A 20,124-nucleotide genomic window follows, 5' to 3' on the forward strand; every position below is an offset into this window, starting at 1 on the left:
TCTTCAGGTCAGGCATACTCCATTTCTTTCCAGCTTTATGAGTCAAGTCGGAAATGCCCACCCCAGCAGCATACTTCATCTTCAGTGAGCAGATGATTTCTGAAAGTGACACCCCTGCTCCCTGCCATTGGTAAATGAAAGGGACAGAACCACAAGCCTTCCATGCAGCAGCTAGGCATACATGAAGAAGGTAAGAGGCAGAGTAACAGTATTCAGAATGCTGCACCTGGACTGAAAAGATCAGAGTTCAGATTTTTGCTTCAACTATAAAAGCTCACTGGGTAGCCTAACTTTATTCTTTCAAGCTCACTTTTTCATGTGCTCCACAATGAGCACATTATGTGCACCACAGAGGACAAGGCTATTGGTGGCCATAGTGAGAAATATGTAACGATGCATTTTCACGAAAAGCTAGGCATGCCCTCCTCCTTTGCACTTCTATTGAGATGCTACTTACAAGTACGGCTCTCCATGCCTCAAAAATCGTTCTTGCTCCTTGGAACTGGCACTTGCTTTCAGCTCCTTCACAACAACTCTGGCCACACTGGAGCCTGTGTAAACCTCCCCAAGCAAAACCTGAAAAACAAGCAGCAGGTATTTGAAAACATGGAGGAAGCCATTGTGTGCACAAGTAAAATAAAAGTCACTACAAGGCATGTGAAGAAGACGGAGGAGGCCAGGAACTTGCTTAAATCATTGTTGTTGTTATTATTTTCCTACTCTTCACTGTAAGGTCTCAAGTCAAACCACTGCCTCCATCAAGCCTGGGGTGACCTACTCTGACTTGCAGCAGCTCTCTCCAGGGTCTCTAAGGCCTCGACTCTTTTCAATAGCTCCTTTAACAGGAGACCACAAGAGCTGAACCTGGGGTTTCATGCATGCAGAGCAAGGTCACTAGAGTGGACACTTATGGAAAGATTTCCTTAGATGTCCCAGATCACTATCATTTCACTGACTAAGCAGAGTGGAGAAAGCTGCACACAGACTTCCAGTTCTCTGTACCAGTCTGGCACATGGGTTGCCCATACACAACACTGCGGCAGGGGGAGAAGAAAAGGGGTTCTTCTGCCTCATAAGGTTCCCACCATGAATGGGTGTTGTGCACCTTTAATTGTTCTCCAACATCTTTAATTTGTTATCTAATCTGTCCTGCTACAGAAGTTGGCAAACTTTACACTCTTTGAGCTGGCAGCAAAATGTCAAGTTTCCAGAATGCAACACTGGACTTTGAGAAAAGAGAAGTCAGATTCAGGATAGTCATGCATCTCAGGGCTACCCCATGAACTCTACCAAAACCAGAAAAAGGGGTGGGAAAAGGTAATCTCTCTCCTACTTCTTGTAAACTGTATTGACTTTTGGTGGGATTCTTTCTCAGTATACAAGAACTGTAGACATCCTGTTCGAGCTGTAAGTTTCTGCAGTTTAAGCACTCAAAACATTTTGAAGAGCTGACGGGAAGCAGTAATAATATGCTAATTGCTGCTGCAAACACATTCGTTCGTGTTAAGAGTTTTGAGAAATAATGTTGCACCAGGTTCCATCAAAACCTGAATTTTGAAATTCAAATATCAACAGTGAAAGTTCTCCCCTAAAGCTGCTTACCGACACATTGGCAAGCTCGCACTCCACAATTTATTCAAGAGCTGCTCATCATAGAATCAGAAAATTAACTGGAGAAATACAACAATCAATACAGACTTCTTACCTTTCCAAACCAGCCATTTCCAATTTCTTGGATATAGTTGAGATTTTGACGGACGACTTGGGATTTCAACCCTTCTGTTACACAAAATAAGACAATACATCAACAAGTGGCCACAATCTTGCTTTTGATTAACTACTTTTGTGCTCCCCCCCAAAAATAATGCATAATACAGTAGTTTGCTACAGTAATATGCAAACGTATTTAAAACCCCAGGTGTTTTCAAACTTCCTCTTTGCACTTTGCATGTGGAGAGAGTATACACTCATTGTGGCCAAAGTTCTTGTGGACCATCTCCCTACTCCCCATTCCCTTTCTATGGTTAGGGCCACATAGTGTAGATTTACAAAGACTACTTATGTTGATAGCTATGTACATCTACATATATTTGAACCCCCCCCCCCCGTGTATTACAGGATGTCCCACTCAAAAGGAGATGGAGAACCAAATTCCCAGTGCAGGAGAAACCAACTTCAGGCCATGCCCACACTTTCTCCAAAAAAAAACCCGCTGGTTTCACCTTAATTCAACACTATGGGAATTACAGTCCAGCTCCACGCCTGTTTACCTATTAAAAAATCTGATGGTGTTCAATAAGTTATTCTCAAATGTGCACAAGACCATAGCACAAGGTCCCAGGCAGTTTTAAAAAATTCCCTGTAGCTCTGTTAAGTCATACATTTACATTTATGCTAATAATTGAGAACAGGGTGGCATGGCCAAAAAGGATTAAACCCTGCCCTGCAGTCCATCAACTGATGTCACCAGTGATGTCAGCTGATGGGCAGGTGGGCATGGTTTGCAGAGGCCAAAATAGATCCCCTGCAAAGCCGAGAGTGGTAGGCAGGCCAGAGGTACCTCATCCCTGCTCTAAGCCAAGAAAAATAAAAATGAACTGCACACAAATCCTACCCAAAGCCTCCGCAAAAAATCTTATTGCTTGTTTCCTACTCCCAGTGTTGAGAGAAAGTTACTCACAACGCCATCCAAGTAAAATACACGTTTAGAAAGTTTAGATTTTTTATGTTCAGATTTCCCAAATGGTAGCAAAATGAAAGCTATTTTTATCAAGTCTTCACTGTTCCCATTTAATATATTTTTAGAAGTAAGATTACGAAAGATCATCCTACCGGAATAGCATTCTGTGGGTGACTGATAAAAGGGGAAAAAGCAGAGGGGAGGGACATCTAAAGAAGGCATGGAAAGCAGGAAAATACATAATAGGCAATACCATGCTATTAAAAAAAAAACACCAGTTATGTCAGGAGAAATAGAATCCCTACACTCTACCATGTATAGAGGATTATAGTTAAGAGAATGAACTGTGAGCTGTGCAAGTCTTTCCATAGCCAGCAAGTCACACTCTCAGCCTCATGTGGCTAGCTCACAAGCTGTCAGAGGATAGAAGCACCCCCCCACCCCTCTGCTATCAATACTACAGCAAAGCTTCAGTCACAAGACAGAGAATCAATACTGGCCATTGACCAAGGATCAGAAACTCGTCCTGGGGTGGAGGGGATGGGGTAGGGAAATGCCCTACCTGTAGGAAGCTGGAACTGTGATGGAGCTGGTAAAGAAACAGTGGGAACTGTAAGTGTGAACACTTCGGCTGGGGACTGGACAGATGGGGTGTCTTCCGCAGGTGGTGTAAAGTCTATTTCATCATCAAAATTATCTTCAAATTCCTACAAAAGTAGCAAGGTCAGAAGAACAAGAAGTTGCCTGATTCAGAAACTTAAACCAGCACAGTATTTATCCCATGTGCCTGATGTTACCCATAATATTGGTTGAAAAAATACTTGGGTTATCACACTTAAATTACCTGCCCCGACAACATTTTCAGCAGCAAAGTGACAGCCCTCATTGCTGTGAAAAGGATCATTAACTCTAGGCTTGCCATACATCGGGAAAATTCCTGACACGTCCTGGGTTTTGGGTGTATAAATGGCGTCGGGGGGGGGGTTGCCAAACTGTTAGGAAATACCCGGATGCATGGCAAAACGATGGGAAAAGCAGTGGAAACAGCTCCACATTTTGGGGGGAGGGTTCCCCCAAAAAGCTCAACAATTTTGGGATCTTCCTAAAAAAAAAGCTCAACAAATTTACTTTTGAAATATGGCAACCCCAATTAACACCCATGGATGTTTCACAGGTCATGGCTTTTACATATTTTAATTAAAAACGTGAAGAAGCTGAGAAACATTAAAGCAGTTTTGGGAAAAAGAAATCAAGTTGTAATCAGGTCACAAAGATGTAAAGTACAGCTCAGCATAGCATAAAAATATATTTATACTGAAGTTTATCAGAACGGAGGGCATGTTTACACATTAAGCTGTACATGGGACAACGGCCTAAAATTCTTTGAATCATAAGTTAAGATCTGTTAGTTGCATGGACGTAACGCTATAACTACAGAAGAAGCTCACACAACCTATGACCTTGCTGTGAAATTGTAAGGGCAAAGCAAGAAATAACTAGAGCAACATTGTTTTCCTAATACTCTGTAATTGGTCTTGGTCTAGAAAGAGCAACTGCTGGTCTATACTCCAAGGAACCTATTTTTGACCATCTTTCAGCCATGTAAAGCAGCCCACGAGTGAATTATGAGATCATCTTGTTTTATTGAATTGCTGTTTATTGCTGTGTTTTGTGCCAATATAATGCACACTATTTAAATAAATAAATGAATGAATGAATGAAAATTGTTAACTGAAAAAGTAATACAACTTGGAAAATATACTTTAAAAGCTTTGGTGAACACTTCGAGCTGAGCCATAAGCAAGCTTCATTCCTCCATGAAAGCAGACACATGGAAAACTGGGAACAAATGAAAAATCCATTTGCATTTATAAAACTAAAAATTTGCATTTATAAAACTAAGATTTGAAAATGGAACCAGTATCCAAAGATATACTTTTAAGCAGGCCCAGTGTGTTTTTTAATTGTCTCTTAACAGAAGCAACTCTGCTATTGTTTCTCAATCGCTCAATATCTTTTTGACATTCTTGCTTTTGACTTTCAGGTGTCTCTTGAAGATCTTTTTATGCTGACAAGCACACACAGCTCTTTAAACTTCTGATCAGCCAGGCATTTTAATCATTTTGCACTGTTTTTAACAGTGTTTTCTGTTTGTGTGTACATATACTGCTGTGTACAGTATTTTATAAGACGGCTATATATTCTAGGTAGATAGAAAACGATATCAGAAGTCCAGTATGAGTCACTCTGGGGTGTGTGTTTTTTACGTTTTGGATCCTGCTCAGGTCTTTCCTAGAAAATCCATGTGAATTTTCTGCTAAGCTTTCCACCTGTATCCCTCCTAAGAGAAAAAACTTACAGATCAGAGTATTTCTTTTGTATTTCTGTGAGTCTATTACAGATTCTCTAGTATAGATTTCCTCCTACACAGGAAGTGTCAGCTTTCACTGCGGTTTAGCTACTTTAGTGTAGCTGGAAGTGAAGGAGAATACCACAGGGATAGTTTAACATCCAAGGTAAAAAAAACCCTACCCACTAATAAAGAGATTCTTTCAAGCTCAGCATCCAAGCTCTGTTTAGCTAGGTAGCTCTGTAGAACAATATCCTGTTTGTCTCATTCTTTACATTCCAAAACCCCAAAACAATTCATACCTTGAAGTTTCCATCCTCCAGCTTTGAATCTAACCTCACTGAATACTTATTTGAAATAGGCATTGTATGAAGATGTCACAAATAGTCTCACAGATCTTACAGAGACTATTTTCTTAATTGAATCCCCATGACTCTTGCGCGTTGTTGCTTATTTTTAAAAAACAATAACATAAATTCCTCGAAGAGGGGTATTTTCCATCTATTTCAAGGCCAAATTTCCCAGCTTAGAAAGAAAGAACAAGTTACAGTGGTACCTCGAGTTACAAACGCTTCAGGTCAGTGACTCTGCTAACCTGGAAGAGTTACCTGGAGTTGAGAACTTTGCCCCAGGATGAGAATGGAAATTGTGTGCCGGCAGCGCAGCGGCAGCAAGAGGCCCCATTAGCAAAGGAACACCTCTAGCTAAGAACAGTTTCAGGTTAAGAACGGACCTCCGAAACGAATTAAGTTCATAACTTGAGGTCCCACTGTACTTAGACATTTGGAGCACTACACATTTATGTGTGGCTTCTGCGGCCGTTTGTTACTGTCAGTTTGGCTCTCAGCATGGACTGGCAGGACCCTTGCCTTTAAAAAGTTTACCCATTTACTTGATTGCTCCAAGGCAGGCAGAAAAGCCCATCCCCTGCATGTTCATACTTAAGTGCTCTGAAAATATGTTAAGTGCAAGAAGGCAAGTCATCAAACAGAATAAGTTACTCAGGACTGCACAGCAACAGTAGGTCATTAAGCAGACTTGAGAGCTACTTGTGACACCTCAACCTCCATTGATTTTGATTGACCACAGTAATGTTTGGCATTGCACAGTACAATTATATACGTCTGTGTTATCAGATTCCAGTACTAAAGGGATACAAATAATTATCTCCTGTACTCACCTTGAAGTTTATCTCTTGATCTTTACAACAGGATACACAGTTCAAAAGGAGAAGTACCAAGCCTAAAAGGCTACAGGCAGAAATAATCACCAACGCGAAGGGAACTTCAGTCACTGCTGCTTCCCCTAGAAAACAAAGGGTTGAAATAAGCATGGTGTCATATATTGGAACACAAACATGTTAACTATTGAAGAGAGGAATTTCAGAACAGTTATATACTTCTGCAGTAAGGCCGATAACATTTGTGATGTACGCGTTATATTTTTCTGGTTTTATGGATACTGATTTTATGGATATTTCTAGACTTAGGGGCTCCAAAAGTAGGTATTCTCTCTCCCTTTGCCTTTACCTTTTCGCAAAACTATCATGCATTCTCAGGATTTTAAACACTGTTGAAACATCTATCATTTAGAAAGCTTGAACTTAAAAAACAAAATAAAAGCCAAATACTTCCCCATGGCACTTTGATAGTCTCAAGTAAACTATGCTGATTTCATTGGAATGTGCTGGTTCTGCATTACTGGCAATGTATTTTAACACGTTTCACCTTCAGCTATCATATAGGGTTACCCGGTTGTCAACAAGTCAAAATTAAATAGAAAAGCATACAAGGCCCTGTATTGGCAAAACAAGTCTGTAAAGGAATTAAGATAGCATTACATAAGAGATAACATGCACATACAATCCACAGCCATACGAGTTGTCATTGAATGTAGACATCAAATATGCTGAATTCCTTACTTGCTGGGTATAAATACACGTTAAACACATTCACTCACATCTTTTCCTCTCGTGGAGGAAGCTAACCTGCTATTAAAGCTCTTATTGATTAATTGATGAAGGTAGTGCAATTAAAGCTTGAAGCCCTCCTGTATCAAATAAAGTTCAGAATGTACATACGAAGGTAAAAGATTATCATTGCTCTTCAGCCAAGAAAGGGTCCCACAGTGGGTGACAAATCTCAGTAACAAGATGGTCCCTGCTCTCAGGTTCACAATCTAAAAGCCAAGGCACTACTTAATTAACCAATACTTAATTAAGATACTTCAACAAGATGAAAAGGCAACCACCAAGTCTTCATTTCAAATTATAAAACGAGTCTGAACTTGTTTTATCACATTTGACATGGGAACCAATAGCAAGTATTGGTTCCCATGTAGGAATAACTTTCTTCATGGAATGGTATACATATATCAGAAATATTTTTTGATGAAAGACACTCTGGAATAAAGTATTTCTGCCTTTACTTGCATTTCTCCTAACACTTCAACCTATTCTTAGAACGATCCCGCAACTGCTCTAAATTTCAAGTTGCAGCAAAGTCTGAGCAACTTGACTTTTTTGAGGAAGTTGGTACATATTTCTGCAGCTTTTAGTGGAAGGGGGAGAGACTAGAACAGAACATTGTTTTAACACAAGATCAGTTCAGCTATGAAAAGAGTCACATTAACTTACAATCAGCATTTTTCAAAGACAAAGCCCCCGAGATTTTGTAAAATATGGGAAGTGAGATGACAGAGTTGCCATTCTAAAGCAACCAGCCAACCCTAAAAGATCAAAGAGTACATCTATCTTTAAACCTCATTTCACTTGAAGGCATCCTTGCCTGCAGAAACTACATGGAAACATGCTTACACAAGTATGTATCATATTTTACTAGAAAGCCACCCTGAAGAACGGACAGGTTATGAATTTAAAGCAACATGTGCATGAACATGTCTAAACCTGCATATCTAAGACGCTAACAGAGAAGGTACTAAGAAAACACGCAGGTGTCCACAAAGGCCAAGAGAAATATTGACACCACACAGAAAAATGCCAATATTTATAGATGACTCTTAAAGAGATGTGCATCAAAAACCAAGCTCCTGAAAGTATTGTTGAAGAACTTGTGATACATTCCACAATGCAGGGATAAGGAACTTGTGAACCCCTAGAAGTTGTTAGACCCCAAATACCATCAGCTGTAGGTAGTGTGGTGAATAGCCAGGGATGATGGGAGTCCTTATTTCTGTCTTAGTGTATTCAGCAACAGGATCTCATATTTTCAAATATTTCAAAGCACTCTTTCTACACACTTTGGTACCTCCTATAGCAAAAGTTGTTCAACTGTCATCTAGTGGACCCTGGAGTTACGTAACCTTCGGGTAATGTAACTTTCGAGTTGCAAATGTGGCAAACCCGGAAGAGTATAGTTCCGGGTTTTGCAGCACGTACATGTGCAGAAGCGCATGCACAGAAGTGGCGCCTCATGTTGCGGACTTTTTGGGGTACATAAGGACCCCCGGAACGAATTAAGTTGATATCCGGAGGGTCCACTATGTATTAAGCAATAAAACGAATCTACTCAGGACAAAAAGTAGAGCAGTTACCAAAATATTTGCATGCACACACAAACCCGCAGAGACCCTGAAGATGCACGCTATCTTTCCATACAGGAAAGGCTATTCAGTGCTGGAAGATGTGGAAGGATGTGGAAAGCTCTCGTGGAGTAAGAAAGATAACTGCAGCGATGAACAGACTAGATTCTCTCACCAGTCCATGAACAAAGTTGCCACCCTAGCAAGTATGTCCCAGTATCTTCAAAAATAACATCATCCACTGCAAAAAGAGCTGAGTACATGCTAATTTGTTTTTACAGTCTGAACTCCAACTGCTTGATTCACCTAAAACACACAAGAAGTAAGTTTAACCTAACAAACAGGCTTGTCAACAAAGTCAGGTGGCTCAGCAGTATCAGTTACCTCTTTGACCATGGTCAAATATTCTCTCAAATATCGTTGTACATTACATCAGGGTTGCTCTGATGAGAAGCTAAACTGCAACACCTATCAGCTAAAAGGCACAACTTCTATAAGCAATATAGCTCTATAACTCAATTAGTAAAATAATATCAAAATTACTTAATGAGTTTCACAGTTGACTAGTTTTGAGCTTCACAGTCCCAAGCTGTCTGGGAACAGGATATTTCAAGAACAGTCAACTCTCTTGTAAACCTGCCCAGTTACTAAGATCAAAGGTCCAACCGAGTTACTGCCCCTTTTGAGAGGTGATGGGTGGCTACCTGGGTTAGGACCTTCTCAGTGGTGGTCCCTCAGCTATTCACTACCAGTTCCCCTGATGTTCTTTAGGACAAAAGAACGTCTTGTTTTCCTGGGCTTTGAAGAGTTTTTAGAATGACTTTTTGTTGCTCTCAGTAAGGCTACTATACTAATGAACCAACACAGCTTCCTACAACTCTTGGGTTGCATCAGCCTCATGTGAATAAGCATCCACTTGCATGAGTCTTCCTCATTCTCTTCTCATCCCTTCTCCAATCCCCCACAAAAGATTTTGGGTGTGCAGAGCAGGGCAGACACCACTGGATATCTCCCTTTGATGTTTAATATCTAACTGCTCAAATGCCAATAAATATTTCTGGAAAACATGAGGCACCTAGGTAACACAGAGTACCATGGGTATCTCACCATCACCCCCTGGTCTCAGTGTCTTCTTCATTAGACATTAAATTTAGGTCTACGCATTTCTGTTGAAAATCTGTGATGTATTCCTTCCCCATCATTGGTAATGACTGGAACACATTAAATAGTTATAATTAAAAATAGAAAAAGGGAAGATAATTAAAGGCAACAGTTCCACAATAAGCAAGGCATTATAATTTTCTTAAGTCAGTAAGATAGACTTCAGGATAATTTTGAGTTAGTGACGGCAGACATGAATATAAAGTTTTAATTTAAATCTAAGGAGTTGTATCCAGCTAACATTTACTCTCAGTAGAACCACTGAAATTACTACATCCAAATTAGTAATAATGCACATTAATTTCAATTAGTGCCACTTAGAGTACATGTTGGATAGAACCCAGGGTCTGTATTTTAACACAAGGGGCTTGTCAACAGGCACTTGTCAACAGAAAAGGAAATGAAGAGGCACCAGGATCTTTGCTAAACTGTGCATGTTTTCTCTCACATGCCATCATCATGTCACAGCAGTCAAACATTTCTATACATAGGCAAGCAGGAATAAAAACTGAATGTAGGCTACTGACATTTCTGGATTTACTTGCAAGTGTAGATTACAACCAAATCTACTAATTTGCTTACTAATATAAATTCATTAGAAAATGGTTCTATAATGAGGAGTTACATGCACTAATAGAGTATTATACCAGACAACGTAGAAGAGTGTAGCACAGTCCAGGTACACAGAGGTTGCCAGCTCAATGTGACAGAGCAATCCTATGAATGTTTAGTCGGAAGTAAGCCACGTGCTCACTGAGGCTTACGCCAGCATAAATGCGTTTATGATTGCAGCCTGAGTCAACCATTTTACTGGATTTAGTAAACCAATTACATCACACAGCTGGGTCTAAAACAACCTTGTCAGAAACCTGCTGTGAAGCTAATGCAAAGCACAGACTAATTCAATATACTTTGGCAATTAAGACAACTCTCTGGCTAAATGTAGATATCGCATCAGGCCACTGCTTCTGTTACACATAATTTAGAACCCCAACCATGGGTTGAGTGTCCAAACACACAACAAGAAAATTATGGTTCCAATCTGTCATGTCCACTTTATCCTCCATCATCTGAGCAGCACTCAGGTTTCTAAATTTATTCCCACCGGAACGGTGCTGCAGCCTCCAAAATCAGGCAGTAACACTTATTTTGTCACATCAAGCAATGATTAACATACAACAGTGTAGTATCTGAACTTGAGCTCAAGAGCTTCTGCATCGGCACTAACTTCAGCTTCCAAATGACTATCCAGCTGGCAATGTCTATAAAGAAGCAAATTCAAAACAGCACATGCAGGAAATTTCACTTGAAATAGCGCTGTGCTTTGGAGACAACCAAGTCACTTCATTATTATATACACAGCTACTATAAACACTGTAATATCTTCAGGGTTAGTTAAGAATTTAGATAACAAAAGTACCATATTTTTCTGTCTATAGGACGCCCCCATGTATAAGACACTCCCTGTTTTGGGGGACTCAGATTTAAGAAAATGGGGGGAAATTGCCCAGAGTATAAGATGCCCCCTAATTTTTGACATTATTTTTTAGGAAAAAACCCTAGTCTTATACATGAAAAAAACACAGTATTTTAAAATCTTTAACCACAAGCAGCCACAACAGCAGCTATGAAAGCCACAGAAGAGTTAAAGCTCATTTTCACTTCTGTTTTCCCAGTTCCTGTGAACAGAACATGAGGATCAGAAGAAGCAGGTCAATCCCACCCCCACTCCAACAGCACAATCAAGGACAGCATGGGGCAGGGAGCAATACAGGTAAGAAGCAGAAATCTGACCTGCGACATAGCTAGAAAAATGCAGAGCTATAAAGCTAGAGAAATGCAGAGCTGTAACATAGCAGGCAAGCCTTCACTACTGTAACTTGCAAAAATGTCCTACAAAACAACCCATATATCCCTCTCTCATCTTGACTTTCCCCCTTTAAATTCTATACAAATCCAGATACTAACTCATGCAACTTAAAAGATTTATGCAAAATGGTATATAACTTGCTCCTAGTTTTATGGCACAGAGTATACCCAGCCTTGACTACAGCGAACACTAGACCAACTTAAAAGCCCTTGAAAATGGTCACAAGGATTTGGAGAGCTGCTAGCCCCTGCCAGAACTGCTTGCCTTGCTGAACAGACCGCTTGGCAGAGAATAGAAAAGCAATTTGCCAAGCCAGACACTCCCATTAAGGTGTTAATTTGATTTGTAACATGCCCTATCACCCAGGCATGGAGTTAATTTCTTTTTTAAGCATCCACAAAACTACATTTATTGAAACATGACTCTCATGCTACCCTATTCCCAGTTTATGGAACATGCTCAGAGTTTGGTTTCCCTGCATTATCAGGTTGATACAGAGCTGGTAAACCAAAAAAGTATTCTGCATTAACAGCAAGGTAACAATGCAGCTCTTACACCTACAGATAAAAATACCTTCACACTGTTCAGAAAGAAAAAAATGAACTCTTTAAATACAGAAGTGGGAATATTATTGCCTAGAAAATTAAAGGTTACTTCAATTTCCACAATAAGTTTTCAGCATGGCCGTTTGGTAAAGCAGAACATCTAGAGAGATGTGTACACGGAAACATACTGGGAAATTATAGCCAACCATGACTCCCTAACACATTGCCACCCTTGTTTATAAATGCATATGGTTCTCTTAACATTGCAATAATCACCAAGCAATGCACAGCAGTTCTTGACAGAAGCAGAAATAAAGCAACTCCACTGCAGCAGTACATTTTACACACTTGACTTTGTGCAACGGAAAATAAATTTATTGTTGGTTTGGAGGCAGGAGAAGGGGCTTCAAATCCATTTTCACCTTTGCTGCTGAGCAAAATGTCAAATCCTTTATAAACTAAAAAGACCTGCATAGATGACAGAATGTGGGGGATTTTCAAAATTATACTTTGTATGTGAACATTTTCAGCAAAAGGAAAATTAAGTGATTATGTTAGTGCCACAACCCACAGATTAGGGTCGGGAACCTTAAATGCTCACCGGCCTAACTGTTTGTAACTGGTCTTATATGAACCAGTGAGAAAAGTTGGAGGGCATTTTCATACAAGTTCTTATAAGGAGAGAGGGGGAGACAGACTGGACCCTGACCTAAGGCCTGGCAGAACAGCTCCGCCTTGCAGATCCTGCAGAAAGATGTCAGATCCTGCAGGGTCCTGGTCTCTTGTGGCAGAGTATTCCACCAGGTCAGGGCCATGGCCGAAAAGGCATTGGCTCTGGTCGAGGCCAATCTAATCTCCTTGAGGCTTGGGACCTCCAAGATGTTATTATTTGCAGACCGTAAGGTCCTCCGTGGGGCATACCAGGAGAGGCGGTCCCGTAGGTATAATAAAATATTTTGGTTGTTTACTGAGTGGGGAGCAATTAATGCCCCAACCATAAGATAGCTCTAATAGTTACCCTAGCAGCTACAAAGACTCAGATCAGAAGCAGCAGAAACATGTCTTCTGCTCACATGCTCCCCCTTCCCTTATTTCATGTACTATGGAAGGAGACTCAAATCTTCTGCCTTTGAATTTACCACAATTCCACAGGATGTCCAAATGCAGGAAACGGTAGATTGTGTACACTGTAAACTTTTCACCACAGTGTGAGACCAAGCCAGGATCTGAAACTAAGGATTGATTCTGACTTGTTTCACTAAGCATAGTTTAAGTCACTGCTACCCAGGGCTTTGACATCTCAGAAAATTGTGATTAGTTCAGAAGCAGCACACAAAAGACAAGGAGTGCAAGTGTGTGGGTCCAAGGCTCACATAGGTTTGCCTAAGTTGAAGGAAATCGTGGTTTCTTACAACTGGGCTGCAATGTTACCAATATTACTTGCTCAATGACAGTCACAGAAAAACTTGAGCTGTGGATACACCTAATTTTAAAGCTGTACATGAACTATAGACAGACACCACTACCTTTAAGATGAACTAAGGGTGATCTCCTAATTAATCAACACCTGTATGTCATGACCGAACATGTGGGACCCTCAGTAGCTATGTAACAAATGCGGAAGTTCCTTTCTAATTCAAGTGTGAATATTTTCCAGCAACACTACAAGACAGGGTTAGGGAATCCAGCAGCCCTCCAGATGCTGGGACCACAAGTCCTAGCAGCACCATCCAGCATGGTCATTGGTTAGGTTTGATGAGAGATGCTGTCCAGCAGGACTTAAGAGGGCTGGAGACTCCCGACCCCTGATATAAGTCTTCCCCTGCTTGGCCTGGCTTTTAATAGCCACAACCAAGTCATTTTAACGAGGTTTTAATATTTCATATTGTAAATAAAATACTTTAATGTCTTCATGCTTTTGGTTTTAAAGCTTATTGTTGGAATGGGGAAATATAATTCAAATTGGCAGAAGTCTTCAAAAAGAAAACATGAGAGACAGTTCTGAGCCATTAAGTCTATGCTGTAGCATGAGGTATATGTACACAGGAGAAAAATACTACGCTAAAAGGATGCAGTCCAATAGAAGTGGCAGAGAAGATATGCAAAAGAACTGCAGCAGCAGAGGAACAAAAGATTATACTAACAGTAAGCAGGAAAGGACTCTGCAACGTACAATGTGTGCCAGGCCCAAAATTAAAGTCACAGTATGGAAAGAACACTGCATGCCTCTCAAACCCAGCAGGTTACAGCAGTTATGTATGACTAAAATCTGGGAAGAAGCCATCCAAATCATCAAGGCCTGTAACACAGAGATTAGGGATAACTTTTATTTTAGCATGACATAAATGTGATGTTTGAGAGACCAAGAACACATGATCAGCACACATGATGCTGTTCCTTAGACAACAGTGGAACTCTGAGTGCATAAGTGAGTTCAGCTGAGAAAGAAATAATGATGATTACTGCTTCTGGACATATATTCCCTTTCTTACAAAACACAGCATCCTACCAGCTGAAGTTTACATTACTTTGTGTCCAGCCACACCACATTCCCATTTTGTAAGGCAGTATCTGTTTCCGTTTCCGTGTGCTGCGCTGGTGCTGGCTCGCCAGAGCAGCTTCGTCACGCTGGCCACGTGACCCGGAAGTGTCTCTGGACAGCACTGGCCCCCGGCCTCTTAAGTGAGATGGGCGCACAACCCTAGAGTCAGACACGACTGGCCCATACGGGCAGGGGTACCTTTACCTTTATCTGCCACAGTAGTGTTCTCCAGGTATTGTTGACCATTCTGGCTGGGGCTTGATGGGAGCTGGGGCCCAACAACACTGGGAGAGCACCATGTTAGCTACTTCCACTGTAAAAGAAGCCTGTGCACAGCTATTCCATTGATTCTTCATCTATGTAATCGTATCAGAGAAGGGATATACTTCAGTGTTAGAGCACATGCTTTGCATGTGAAGCTGTTGGTTAGAGCATGTTCTGATAATTCCAAGGTTACAGGTTCGATTCCCGTATGGGACAGCTGCATATTCCTGCATTGCAGGGATGATCCTCAGGGTCCCTTCCAACGCTACAATTCTATGATTCTATGAGTTCCAGGTTAGATTCCCGACACCTCAAGGTAGGACAGGTAAAGACTCCTATGTGAACCCCTGGAGATCCACACCAACCAATGAACAATATAGAGCTAGGTGGGCAAAGGTCTGACTATATACAGTACAACTTTTTTCACTCTTAGCACTTCCATGATGGGATTCAAACCTGCCTAGAAGCCTTACATTTGATCTGAAGGCTCTGCCTCCTAATTCAGATGTTTGCTGTGCTTTTTCGGTAAAGCATTCTGCACAAGCTTAGTTGCAGTACTGCTACTTCACCTATTCCTTCCTTGTATTTCCACAGTTCTTCACAGCAATTCTACCACCTGTGCCCTCCATAACCACACCCTCCTGGGAACACTCTCAGGATCATTGCCCCTTAATAAAACATGGGGGAGTCCCATGCCCAACACAATTTTTTAAAAAGTATTTCCTACAGTGCAGACACCCTCCCCACCACCATTTGGTTTTAACACAGTTCTTCTTATTTCTATTCCACATTACAGAATATATATGCACACACAGAAGGCTCAAAGGTGATTTTCTGTGTCATGTGAAAGTGCCCTTTGACCACCTGGTAGCAGAATGGACTTTCCCTAGCATTTGGAATTGAGAATGTAGTTCACTTCAGTGACTGCAGGCACTATTTCTAGCGGACCAGATAAAAAGGAGAACAAGGCTTCTCTGCCTGTAATAGTGGCATACCAGAGGGAAGTTCAAGAGGTACAACTTCACATACAACAAGCTGAACCTGCTGAGGAAACTGCCAAACAGAAGTAAGAGAAACTATACCTGCTGAAAATCCCTCAATTAAATATCTATTAAAGGGTCTGGGCATTGTTCTCCCTCGCATCTGATCACCATAGCACCGAACCAGGAGAGAGGCAATTCTTACAGCTTAAATTGCTCAAGTGTGACACAGTTAGCATTTGTAAACCAGCAGCTCAGTTCAATGCATGTATACTTGGAAGCAAGGCCCACTGTGTTAAATAGGGTTTACTCCCACTTTCCAATTATGTTTGCATAGAATTGTAGCTTTATCGTAGGCAATGGAGGTTGGTATCATTGGGACCAGTAGGAGTGAAGGCAGGGAGCCCGAATAGTAGGTGGGATTAAAACCCATGACAGGCAGAGCCAGCTAATGCTACTTTTGTCCCCCACCTCTTTTCTGAGTTCTACAAGGGAACGCTGAAACTAAGGAGGAGGATGTTTTCAGGAAAGGCCCTTCTGTGTAAGTAAGAAGGCAGGCAGGTGGGGGCTGGCTGACAGTAAACTGGGGTTGGTTGGGCAGTGCCCAATTTTCCCTAAAAGACCAGTCTCCACAGAGTTAAGGGAAAATTTGTTAGAAGGAAATTATACTTTAAAACGGAAATAAATTTCTCAGGCAACAAACAAGTAGCAGCTCAGCTTTGTCAGTTTCAAGGTAACTGCACTTCCTGTTTCCTTGTGGACACAAGAGGCTCCAAGTGAAAGCTACCGCCCTGCCACCGTGCTTCATGCTTCCCTTCTCTCTTGCCTACACACAAACCCCTGAAACACATCTGGGTGCTGCTAATCTCCTGTCTAGCAGAGTGAATAGCTGCTGTTGACCTGTGGTCACATTTTTTACACCAATAAAATGTTTCATGCCTGTGTTGCATTCTTTCTCCATAAACTTCATTCCAATAACCTCGATGTAAGCGTGGAATGACTTTTGCTGGAAGCAACAACAACAAAAGATCCAATAGCTTGGGGAAAACTGTACGGGAAATGCCATACATACTGGCAGAAATGTATATTTAATTTCAACTGTGTTTCAGACCAATTATAATGTCCAAGATATACAGATACAGACATGACAGAAGATTACTCTGTCAAAAGGGCAAAACAGATCCAACTGCCTTACTTATCTGTAAAGCAGTTCTTCCCCTTGGAGAGACTGGCATTTGAAACACCTCTGGAAATTACTCCTTTACAATGTGTAATTTCACTGAAGAAGATATATCCATGAGATGTGGCAATGGCCAGTGGCTGCTCCGGAGGATGGCTTTAAAATGGCTTTTGAAAGATTAGATAAATTCATGAAGGATAGGTCTATCAGCAGGTTCAGAGGTTATATGGCACTAAATGACAGTTGCAGGGAACAAACAGTGAGGGAGGGATTGTGTCTTTATGCCCACCTTGTGGGCTTTATTTGAAGGATTAAAAGGACCCTTGGTCTGAGCCATTATAGCTCATCTTCAACTACGCTATTAGACACATTATGTATACAGTCAGAACGAGCATAATGAAATTTTGCCCAACAAAAGAGAAATCCTTATGTATATGAAAAAGGAAATCGATTCTGGTCATCTAAGAATACTGTCGGTCACATATATGGGAATCTTTTACATACAGGAGGGGCAAAGAGCCTTATTGCATCTGTAAAAGATTTATTGCAGCAGTTTTCATGAACTTTCACTTCAGAGGCATGGTTGTCTGTTATTTATATACCAAACACAAAGGTACAAGAGAAAATGTAAATGAGGCCATACAACCAATAAATGCAAGAGGCATATTAGGTCTGTGAAACTTCTACACAAGATCTAAGTTTGCATATGAAAAAAGAACAGTGGTCATTCTTAATAGTAACAGTTGACAACATAGCCTTCCTTTTACCTCATTTTTTCTTTATGCCTGTGTGCAATTACAATTGTGAGAGATACAGAAGTGTGTACAGAGACAGAGACAGAGCATTTCCAACATTCTTCTCTCCCCGTTTCCCTATTGCGAAGCAGGGACTTATGCACATCATCTATGTATAAACGATGATACTGAGGTATAATAATGTTATACGGTACAATATCATGAGGTATAAACATTAATAAATAATGACATACACAGTGCCATTCTAAGTGTTGGACTAGGCCTGAGAAGACACAAGTTCACATTTCCATTCAGACACAACAGTCGCTGCCAGTGCTACCAAGGCACGATTGGGGGCAGAAGTGAGCAGAAGGGCCCCCCAATGCTAGAGGGGTAGGTTATCTTATCCTGAAGTGACTGAAGTAATGCAATACCATCTTAAGAGGGACACACACCCCTTCCCAATAGGGCCATCAGCTCCAGAGATTAAAACTGCCTGTGTCAGGTAACCTTGGACCAGCCTAGCCTATCTCAGAAGGTTCTTGTTAAGATAAAATTGAAGAGGAAAGAGAAGACTACCATGTTGGTTGCCCTGAGCTCCTTAATGACAGGAGAAAGAGGATAAATTTATAAAACACACACAGCTACAAGGCCTCCAGGCCACCAAAAAGGAAAGAAAAATCTGCCACTAACAATTCAATTAGCGTTTAAAGTGCCACCAGGCACCCCACCCCATCACATCCACAATCACCTGGGTTTCATCTTATGATGTACAGTATCAGTTTTAACACAGAGAGAACTGGAGCCAGATTCATTTGGACTTAAAGGCTGCCTTAGCCCCATTGTTTTCAGTGGGGCAGCAGCTTAACAGCTGAATCCTCACTGAAGTCAGTGGGTCTACCCTAAAACTGAGTGAGGTGGGGGTACAGCCCAGAGGCTGCCTCCCTGTCTCCCCACCCCTTACATTTCCTATGTTCCTTCTTGCCTTTAGCAGCTCAATCCCCACGGATAGCAACTGGCCTACTTTAAATATGAGGGGCGTCTGGGCCCAACCGTAAAGGTTGCCCCCGCTGATCTGAAGGCTTTAAGCAAGGTCAGTGGATCTACCCCAAACACGGGCCCAACCCAGAGGGGTCGCCTGTCTCCCTTCCTCTGCTTCTCTCCTGGCCTGCCATTGAGTTCCATAGGTCTGCACCTTGAACAGGATCGGACCCCCTCGCCCGCTTTCCGGGTCTCTCTCTCACCTGCTTGCGGAAGAGGAGCCGCCTCGCCGCCTCCCAGCAACGCCGACAGGAAGCAGCAGAAGAAGAGGCCGAGCCAGGGGGGCAGAGGCCGGCCCAGCCGCCCGCTGGCCCCCCGGAACCGCCGCCGGCGCCTGCCCCGCATCGCGCCCTCAGCGCCGCCCGCCGCCAGGCCTGCCGGCGCCCTCCGCGTCTCCCCTCAGCCCTCGCGGCAAGGCCGGCCCCGGCATCGGTTCCCGCCGAAACAGCGATAAAGAAGCGGAAGCAGCAGCAGGAGGGGGGAAATATTCCCGCTCGCCTCACGCAGCCCAGCCGTCCGCACCGGCGACAGCAGCGGTGACAGCGCCTCTCGCCGCCGCCATCTTCCGGGCTACCTGAGAGGGCGGGGCGGGGCGCCGGAGGAGATTGGCACGCCTCTGCGCCAACCGGCGCCAGGTCCGCTCCCGAGGAGGAGGCGGCGATGACGGGGTCGGATCGAGCCGGCTCGATGGGCTCGGCCAATCGGATTCGCAGGAGTCAAAGGGCGGGCTTGGTGCGGAATTGGCAGGCGGAGCGACCAATGAAGCCTCTCCTTTACATTTATCTAAAAAAAAAGATCGGCGAAGGTGTGCTGCGCCGTGTGTTATATGCCGAGGACGTTAGTTCCGTGATTGGCAGCCAGTGCCGCCAATCGTGGCGACTGCAGGGACGGGGTGGGTCTTGAGAAAGGAGATGGAGCTGCCACAGCGGTGCGTGATTTGCTAAAAAAATATATAAAATAAAAGGGTGCTGCAGTTCGGGCGCCTTTAAGAAGCCGCATTCTTTGACCGGCAATATTTTTCTTTATTTTTGAAATATTTACACCCCACCTTTCGACGCCCCTTTCGAGACCCACACCTTTCGAGACCCACACCTGCTTATCTTTGTGAGGGAGTCAGATTGCTCTTCCCAAATAAAGGGTTCAAATTTGGAGATAGTCTTGGCCCCAAGACTGTGTTCTCCCTTCAGAAATCTCCAGCCCTATAAGCTCATAGTAAAACCATCATTGTTAAATATCA

At 42.3% G+C, this 20,124-nt stretch overlaps 1 protein-coding gene across 2 annotated transcripts in view; it reads right to left on the reverse strand.

Moving 5' to 3' along the window:
• Positions 1 to 19,480, reverse strand: part of LMTK2 (lemur tyrosine kinase 2) — a 45,775-nt gene extending 26,295 nt beyond the window's left edge. For both annotated transcript variants that reach the window (XM_083413333.1, XM_083413334.1), the window contains exons 1-5: positions 19,091 to 19,480; positions 6,211 to 6,335; positions 3,243 to 3,387; positions 1,706 to 1,779; positions 458 to 576 (exon numbers count right to left, since the gene is read on the reverse strand). In XM_083413333.1, the coding sequence (XP_083269459.1) occupies positions 458 to 576; positions 1,706 to 1,779; positions 3,243 to 3,387; positions 6,211 to 6,335; positions 19,091 to 19,232 (605 nt within the window). In that variant the 5' untranslated portion in view covers positions 19,233 to 19,480. The remainder of the gene's footprint in view (positions 1 to 457; positions 577 to 1,705; positions 1,780 to 3,242; positions 3,388 to 6,210; positions 6,336 to 19,090) is intronic.
• Between the last annotated feature and the right edge of the window lie 644 nt (positions 19,481 to 20,124).

This window comes from Podarcis tiliguerta, assembly GCF_965153285.1.
Source record: "Podarcis tiliguerta genome assembly, chromosome: 14".
Classification (NCBI taxonomy): Eukaryota; Metazoa; Chordata; class Lepidosauria; order Squamata; family Lacertidae; genus Podarcis; species Podarcis tiliguerta.